General features: G+C 56.4%; 4 protein-coding genes across 4 annotated transcripts; 2 read left to right on the top strand and 2 right to left on the bottom strand.

Annotated features, from left to right (window-relative positions):
- Window positions 1-219: 219 nt before the first annotated feature.
- Window positions 220-649, bottom strand: PTSG_11972 (uncharacterized protein; the record flags this gene model as incomplete). The annotated part of the gene is made up of 2 exons (XM_004995671.1): window positions 220-266; window positions 484-649. 2 exons carry the CDS (start codon window positions 647-649, stop codon window positions 220-222), a joined length of 213 nt encoding a protein of 70 aa, XP_004995728.1.
- An 897-nt stretch (window positions 650-1,546) lies between these two features.
- On the top strand, window positions 1,547-3,616 carry PTSG_03140 (uncharacterized protein). Its single transcript, XM_004995670.1, has 2 exons — window positions 1,547-2,624; window positions 2,850-3,616. Exons 1-2 carry the CDS (start codon window positions 1,684-1,686, stop codon window positions 3,244-3,246), a joined length of 1,338 nt encoding a protein of 445 aa, XP_004995727.1. The 5' UTR covers window positions 1,547-1,683; the 3' UTR covers window positions 3,247-3,616.
- Window positions 3,617-3,888: 272 nt separating this feature from the next.
- On the bottom strand, window positions 3,889-6,085 carry PTSG_03139 (60S ribosomal protein L10-B). The gene is made up of 4 exons (XM_004995669.1): window positions 5,987-6,085; window positions 5,324-5,514; window positions 4,770-4,921; window positions 3,889-4,488 (listed from the first exon to the last, which is right to left on the bottom strand). The coding sequence occupies exons 2-4, from the start codon at window positions 5,498-5,500 to the stop codon at window positions 4,173-4,175; spliced, it is 645 nt and encodes a 214-aa protein (XP_004995726.1). The 5' UTR covers window positions 5,501-5,514; window positions 5,987-6,085; the 3' UTR covers window positions 3,889-4,172.
- Window positions 6,086-6,683: 598 nt separating this feature from the next.
- Window positions 6,684-7,877, top strand: PTSG_03138 (glutathione peroxidase). The gene has a single exon (XM_004995668.1). It carries the CDS (start codon window positions 6,886-6,888, stop codon window positions 7,549-7,551), a length of 666 nt encoding a protein of 221 aa, XP_004995725.1. The 5' UTR covers window positions 6,684-6,885; the 3' UTR covers window positions 7,552-7,877.
- Window positions 7,878-8,443: the final 566 nt, after the last annotated feature.

The raw sequence follows: 8,443 nt of genomic DNA, 5'->3' as shown, positions 1-8,443 counted from the left end.
TGTTGGTACAGAGCAGACGCGGAGAGGGTGTCGGCCAGTGTTGTTTCTTATTATCCATCGTCAGATGCCCGAGAGTGCCCGGAGTCATGCGTCAACATCAGCGAATGCAACTGCACCGAGAAATCGCATGAGCAGGTTGCGTTGTGGAGCAGACGAATGGTACACAACAGCAGAAGAGATGAACCGAAGAAGAAGTTTCCGATGAGCAAGCACGTGATGCTAAAGGAAGACGAGGGTCTGACACGTGTTGCCCGGATGTGGGGTACCTAGTCACAGCGGCACCGCGAAATTGCCGCAGGTTTTAAAATTCAAAAAAAGGTTTGGGTGATCTGGCCCAAGCGCGGTCGCGAAAGTGTAGAGCACATGCTGCCCGTAGGCGCAAGCCTGCTCCTTTTCGCCGCGCTTGTAAACAGCAAACCCCCCCCCCCCCCCCCCCCCAAGACCCCCCAGACCCCCAGCACATTCGCAAACACTCGTGCGCACCATCTTCCATGTTGATCATTTTGACGGCTGCGAGGCGGCCGTTTGTCTTGATGCGCGCTTGATGCACGCTGCCATAGCTGCCACTTCCGATTTGCTTGATGAGCTCAAACAGCTCGTCGGGATCCCGCGAGGAGATGTGCGGCTGGGCGCGCTTCGTGTCCGCCATGGTGGTGCGCTAACTGGTGCTGTGGCTCACTTTGTTACCAAGCAAGCAAGTAAGCAAGTTGATTGATCGATTGGTTTTGCACTTGCCTGTTGTCCAAATCCTGAGGGTCACACCAAGCAAGCCAAAACCAACGGTCACACCAGCGACTCGCGTGAGCAACGCGGAAAGGGGAATGGTCAAGCAAAAAGCGGCACCAAGCCAATGGCGCAGAGGAATAACAACACCAAAGCAGCTCAGGAAGCAAGAGCAAAACAACACCCATGTCAAACAAAACAACACAGGGAAGGAAGGAAGGAAGGAAGGACATGTCCAGTCCACTAGGTGTTGGCAGCCACGCCCCACTCATTGTGCGCTCGTCACAACAACAACGATCACAAACAAAGCCCAAGCAAGCCATCCCCAAAGAACCACTAACACACACACACATGAACACACACATGCACACCCACACATATCGGACACAGACATAGGAACAGGCACACACTCACACAGGAGGCACCCACACGCACACATGCGGCATCCTCCACCAACACATCGTGCCAGCTCACTCACCAGCAAAACAGCAGCAGGAAGGAAGGAGGATCGAGCAGCAGCAGGAATGGAGGCAAAACGACATCAAAAAGAGTAGTCGCTGCGGTCAGGGCGTTGAAGACTGAAATCAGTCTGTACTGAAACAAGTGGCCCCTTCCACTGCCAGCCAGAACAGCAAGAAGCGCGCTTTCGTCAAGGTTCTAGCAGTTGCAAGAAGCGACCCACGTTGCCTTTTCACCACAACAAAAGGTGACTGTGCGTGTGTGTTGTGATCGCTTGCTTGCTTGCTTCTTCCTTCTTGCTTGCTTTGTGCTGTGATTGCTGGAGGTTGCTGGATGTGTGTGTGTGTGTGCGTGTTTTCCTTGGGCCACACCTGCTTGCATCGCTCGCATCGCTCGCTCGCGTCTGCTTCACTTATTTTCCATGATCACCGCTTCACCTCAAAAGCAACAGCATCCACAGCGACAACGACGACAACCACCACTAGCACCACCACCACCACCATGATGCTTGTCTCCACCACCACCTCTGCGCACTCACCTGCTGTCTCTCCTTATCGCCACCACCACCACCACCCACACGCTGGCCTCCATCAGCCTGGGCCGTACATGGCCAGCGCCGCGGCGCCGCCGTCACAACAGCACCAACACCAACACCACCAGCAACACCAACAACACCAGCAACACCAACAACAGCAGCAACACCACCAGCAACACCACCAACAACAGCAGCAACACCAACAAGCGCCGTACCAAGCACCTCGGTTCTCGGGCATGACCGAGACGAGGCAAGGGCAGCTGCCGGGCGTCCACGCTCGCGTTAGCGATGTAGCAGGTAACCGCGACGGTGCTGCACAGACAGAAGTGGAGGAGGGCGGGCTCCCAGCCAAGCGGCCCAAGTTTATTCGACCGGGCCTTGCTTCGCAGCTGCCGTCCCCCGTGCAGTCTCCGGCTGCCTTTTCGCCCTCATCAACGCGTGACTTGCAAGCGGCATCATCCTCACCCAAGCGGTGGTTCAGCCCGCGGCCCATGTATGACGCCAACGACTTTGCAGACGAGGTGCCAATGAAGCGGGCAAAGTGCGAGGACGGCCTCGCATTTGGCAGCCCGCTCAGCAGCCCCCGTCCCGCGTTCCCGTCCTCCTCCTCCTCGCACCAGCTGCTGCAGGGGCAGCGCATGCAGCAAGAGGGTGATGGCGACACTTCTGCAGAAGCAATGGCGATGCCAGCGACTGCTGCTGCCACGGGCACCGAAGACAACGGGGACGGCAATGGTGATGGCGGGGAAGAAGTGACGGAGATTGACATTCGCCCGCGACAGATGAGCCAGCCGTGTTTGCGGTGGTATGACACGCGTTCCCAGCGCCACCTGCCTGCGACCTACACTTCCTCGTATGGGCCAGCGGTGCCACGTCCCTTTGTGCCACAGCACATGCTGTACAACATGTACGTTGCTCCACCAGAGCACCACCACCACTGCCACCACCACCACAACCACCAGCAGTACAATCACCACGCGCCATGCACGCACATGCAGACAGCACCACCCCCACGCGCACCGGTTGCCCCACCACTGCCACTAGTGCGCTGCCGTTGGCCCACACAAACCTCACCCGCGCCACGAACTTGTTCCTTCCATTCTTCTTGTTCTTCGTCTTCTCCGCGTTTCAGGATGTCAGCCGGTTCTGACGAGCGGTTTGCGCTGGTGCCATATGTGCCACGCGACCATGTGATCCAGGCTGCGCTGCAGGCGCCGCAACGACAAGGGCAGCTGCAACAGCAGCAAGACGGTCCCTCCGACATGATGATCACCAGCGTGGACGGCGATGACGACGACGACGACACCACTGCTCGGGCCCAGCAGCAGCAACAGCAGATGCGACAGCAACTGTTGTTTGGGCAGCTTGGGGACAGTAGGCATAGCGGTTATGGACCAGCACACGCCTCTCTGAGTGCAGTGCAGCAGCAGCACTACGCGGATAGCGCCAGTGTCACCAGCAGCGAAGATGAATCCGACCCATACAAGGAGCACATTCTCATTGACAAGACACGCAGCATGTTTGGCTAGAGCCCTGTGTGTGTGTGTGTGTGTGTGTGTGTGTGTGTGTGTGTGTGTGTGTGTGTGTGTGTGCATGCGCGTTTGATGTATGTTTGTGTGTGTGTGTGTGTGTTTGTGTGCATATACGCGCGCATGAGCGCGCCATCGCGCCATTGTGCTTGTTTGTTTACTATTCTATTCGGAGGCTGAAGCCTTGAGAAGACGTGGTGCATGCACTGTTGAGGGTGCAGAGGGGAAGGCTTGCTTGGAATTTGCTACTTGATGCCACATGATGTGACTTGACTGACTGATTGAAATGAACCCCCGATTGAACGAACCAAGCCAAGGATTGTGCACTTGGGTGTGCCGTCACTGTAATGAAATAGCTGCTTCCCATCCATTCGCATCGACCCACAGCAATGCCACAGCCGTCTCACGAGCACATGAATATGTGTAATGTTACATAAACACAACACAACACAAACGAGTAAACCAAGCGAACCTCAGCCGTCACGCTGACACATCGACCCCCAACACTCAAGTGCCCAATTGAGACAATACAACCGCACCGTCGCACCGCATCCAATGTAGATACTGTTGCAAGGGCACCGTCACACAGCACAAACCACTTGGTTCCCAACCCCCCCCCCGCAACACGCACATTTTCACAACTGCTGGCTATGGTGTATCGCCGACACTGTATTCATTTGGGAAGGTTTTTAGAGAGCAGCGACAAGTGTACTCATGTCATGCCAAGCAAGGCCCATCTTCCGCCCACACGACGATGGGTGCAACAAGCGAGGCCAAGCAAGAGGATGAGGAGGACAGAATTGAGAACAAGCGGGGGAAGACCAGCACAAACGCAGACGTTACCACGTCACATCACCAAGCAGCAAATTCACACGCAAAACCGATGGCTCTTTGTCAAAAAGGCGCAAAGGACAGGGGCGTGGCGCTTAGGACATGTGCCTGATCCAGTTCTGGAAGGGCCCCTTCTCGGCGTGGAGCTTGACGTAGCAGCCATCGGGGATGAGCTTGCCCTCGTCGCGCAGGCGGATGTACTCGTCGCGGTCGAAGCGGGTGAAACCCCACTTGCGGGAGATGATGATGAGCTGACGACCGGGGAACTTCATCTTGGTACGGCGCAGGGCCTCGATGACGTGGGCCTTGTTGTTGTCGCGGGTACGCACAGACATGAGGGGCTGGCCAATCTTCACACGGGCAACCTTGCCGTTGGGCTTACCGAAGGCACCACGCATACCGGTCTGCAGACTGCACAGATGTGTGTGTGTTGGGGGGGGGGGGGAATGAAGATGAGCAAGCGCAGGTGTGCGTGCGTGCGTGCGTGTTTGTGACGACTGGGGGTTGGGAAGTGGGGGACAGGCACAACAAAGGACAAAAGGACAGCACAGTGTTCACGTTTCAGTGGGTGCGACACACGCGTGAACGTCTCCTCAACTCCCAAGCATAAACAAGAACGGCTGCGAGGGCAAACGCTGACAAGTGCGCTCACAGTCTGCAGCCAGCGCGTGCGCGTGCATCACAATACGTACCGATCCGCACCGGCGCAGGAAAGCATCTTGTTGATACGGATGACATGGAAGGGGTGGGCACGCACACGGATGTGGAAGCTCTCCTTGCCAATGAACTTCACAAGATACTTGTTGCAGCAGATACGGGCGGCCTCAAGAGCCTCGCTGGAGATCTGTGATTTGAAAAAGAAGGAAAGGGAAAAGAAATGGGGGGGGGGGGGAGGGAGAGGGAGGGTTGGAGACACATATGTGAGCGACTTGGCTGGCTGCGACAGCTGCTGCGAGTGGCTTGGTTTGTCGGGTTGAAAAGCGGGCCGCTAACGTAGGAACTAGCCAAGGTTGGACGAACCACGCAAAACCGTTCAAAGGGGAGCGGCAACTTCTCACAGAGCGCTTGTGCTGCTATGCACTTAACCACCACACCAATGCTGTCTCTCACGCACGACGAACGCGCTCACAGGGCACCTCATCCACATGGACGCCGCCCACGACACATGGACATGAGCGCTGCACACGCCGTCCACGTCACAACGACATGAACTCCACACACAGACACACAAAACAAGACGGCGCACCTGCTCAATCTCGTTGGAGACGAGGTGGATGCAGAGGGGAAAGTCGTTGACGTGGGCTGTCTTGCGGCCAAGATCGAAGATGCGAATCTTGGCATCGGGCACAGCGCGCACAAACCGAGACCGAGGGTACGGCTTGTTCTTGCAGTAGCGGTAGCAGCGAGCGGGACGGCGGGCCATCTTGGATGGTTGTGCTGCACACAGGGGAAAAAGGCGCACACGCAACAGGGAAACACACACACACACACACACGAGTGGTAAGAGGGAGGCTTCTTCTCGTGTTCACGTGTGTTGGCGTCAAGTGAGCACGCACAACCACTCGGTGCTGCATGCATAGCCACCAAGTTTGTCTTGTGTTGCTGGCGTGTTTCATCTATTGTCATCTCGCCACAACTACCACCACTATGGCCGTGATGATGGCGTGGTCGCTCACAGCAGCGAGTCGGCAAGAGACACAAATGTACACTCACGCACATGAACAAAGCACAGTGTTGTTCACGTACATATACAGACACAGCGACACAGCGACACAGCGACACAGCGACACAGCGGCACAGCGACACAGTGGCACAGCGACACACCAACACAAACGCACACAAACGCGCATGCACTCGACAGCCAACCATAAGACCGCGTGTGGTCTTCTTCTTCTTCTCCGCATCTCACCTTCGTCGCGGGCGTGTGAAGAGGGAAAAAGACAGTGCCGCGAGGTGGTGTGTCGTCTAACTGCGCACTCTCATGTCATGTGATGCTACTTGTGCGAACCGTGCAATGTTCTGATATATCCACCTCTTGTTTGCCTGAAGGTACCTTTTTTCGCTTCCAGCCATACAAGATACCAAATACATACAAATAATTCCATGCGCTTTTAGTTTGGAAGGACTTCATCTACTGCTTATGGTGTTGTTCAAGCAAGTTGGTCGTGGCTTGCACTGATTGAAGGCTGTGCCACTCTTGCTTGCTTCACTTCTTGCTTCTTGCTTGCTTGTGTTTGTGTTTGCTTCAGCTTGTGCGTTCTCGTGATGGAATGGGATGATGTGATGGTGATGGTGTTGGTGTAGGGGCTGTTCTGGTCGTGCGTGTGAATTGATGTGAACTGAGAACTGAACTGTGCGTGTGTTCATGTGTCATCATTATCGTCGTTGTATGTGTTCTGGGCTCCCATTCTCAACAGCTGCAATCAGTATGTACACACCCAAACAAACACCACCAGCAAACACCACACACGAGAACGAAGCAATATCAGTGTTGTTGCTTCAGTGCCATCTCATCCGTTCTCGCTTGCTCACTCGCTTGCTCACTCGCTTGCTTCCTCGCTTGAGCTTGCTCACTCGCTTGCTTTGCGCTCACTGCTCACTGCTCACTGCTCACTACCGCTGCTCTCGCTCCCTCCCTTGCTTCATGTTCATTTATTTTGTTTCCTCGACCCACACCACAGATCAACGCCACCGCGACGCTTGACTGACTGAGAACCTCGCCTTCTGTTCTGGCGCGCACACCTCTAAAAGACCCTCCTTCGCTTTGCACCACCGACCGTGCCACTCTACTACGTAAAGCCCAGCAAGATGCCAAACCTCGGCGACGTGTTCCCGGACTTTGAGGCCGACACCACGGAGGGCCCCATCAAGTTCCACGACTGGCTCGGCGACAGCTGGGGCCTCCTCTTCTCCCACCCGGCAGACTTCACCCCGGTCTGCACCACGGAGATGGGCGCCATGGCCAAGATGAAGCCCGAGTTTGACAAGCGCAACTGCAAGCTCATTGGCCTCTCCTGCGACCCCGTCGACTCCCACAAGGCCTGGTCGAAGGACGTGTGCGACTACGCCAGCTGCGGCGCGTCCCTGCCCTTCCCCATCATCGCCGACGACAAGCGCGAGCTCGCCGTCAAGCTCGGCATGCTCGACCCCGACGAGAAGGACAAGGATGGCATGCCGCTCACCGCCCGCGCCGTCTTCATCGTCTGCCCGCACAAGCGCCTCAAACTCTCACTCCTCTACCCGGCGTCCACGGGCCGTAACATCCCCGAGCTCCTGCGCGTCCTGGACTCGCTCCAGCTCACCGTCGACCACAAGGTGGCCACCCCGGCCAACTGGAAGGACGGCGACGACTGCATGGTTGTGCCCTCTATCAAGCCCGAGGACGAGGCCAAGATGTTCCCCAAGGGCGTCAAGGCCCGCGACGTGCCCTCGGGCAAGCGCTACCTCCGCTTCACCCCGCAGCCCAACAAGTAAACTGGCACCCGCGAAGCAAGCATGCACACACACACTCCCGCACTGACTGTACCGCATTTTGCCGTGTCATTTCCTGGCGTTGACGTTGACACTGCTTCGCCAGTATCGTGTGTGTTTGTGTGTGTGTGTGTGTTTGTGTGTGTCAGTGCGTGCGTGAGGGGACCTTTCCCCTTTGTGCCCATCTTGGGCTTTCTTGCTTTCCTCCGTGTTACTGATGCTTTTCTTCTGCCCCCCCCCCCGAGCTTGCATGCACGCATGCAAGCGTGCTCGCGTGTGATATGGTTATGTCATCACTGTTCCCTCTCAATACACAAGTCACAAGGCGATGCAATGAACCCAAGGCGGCCAATGCAATGACACCCGCAGCACGATACCACAACACATTACATTCCTCGTTCACATCTGCTCTGGTGGCGGGTGTACTGTGTCAAGACTGCGCGCGTGTGCACAGCGGAAAGTAACAAAAGAAGTGGGCATGCACGAAGCCACTTGACATCACATCGAGCATGCACACAGACTATGGACAAAGCTGCCACGGCGTGGGCGTCATGGCAAGGGAGAGCATGCTAGCTGGTGGTGGAGGTGGCGGTGGATGTGTCCTGTGTCTGCTGTTGTTGCTGTGGCGGTGCCAGGGCGGTTGTGTCTGTGCCGTTGTTTGTGGCTGGGTGGCTGCCACTGGTATTGTCGCCGCTGGTGGTGGTATTGGTAGTGCCTTCGTGATGGCCTGTGTCTTCCCCCTCCTCGTGTAACGCCTCGCTCAAGCCCCGCCGCAGCTCCTACAGTTTGTGTGTGTGTGTGTGTGTGTGTGTGTGTGTGTGTGTGTGTGTGTGTGTGTGTGTGTGTGTGTGTGTGTGTGTGTGTGTGTGTGTGTGTGTGTGTGTGTGGTAGGGTA

Source organism: Salpingoeca rosetta, assembly GCF_000188695.1.
Source record: "Salpingoeca rosetta unplaced genomic scaffold supercont1.7, whole genome shotgun sequence".
In the NCBI taxonomy this organism is placed as follows: domain Eukaryota; class Choanoflagellata; order Craspedida; family Salpingoecidae; genus Salpingoeca; species Salpingoeca rosetta.
This window is presented reverse-complemented; position numbering and strand designations above follow the sequence as displayed.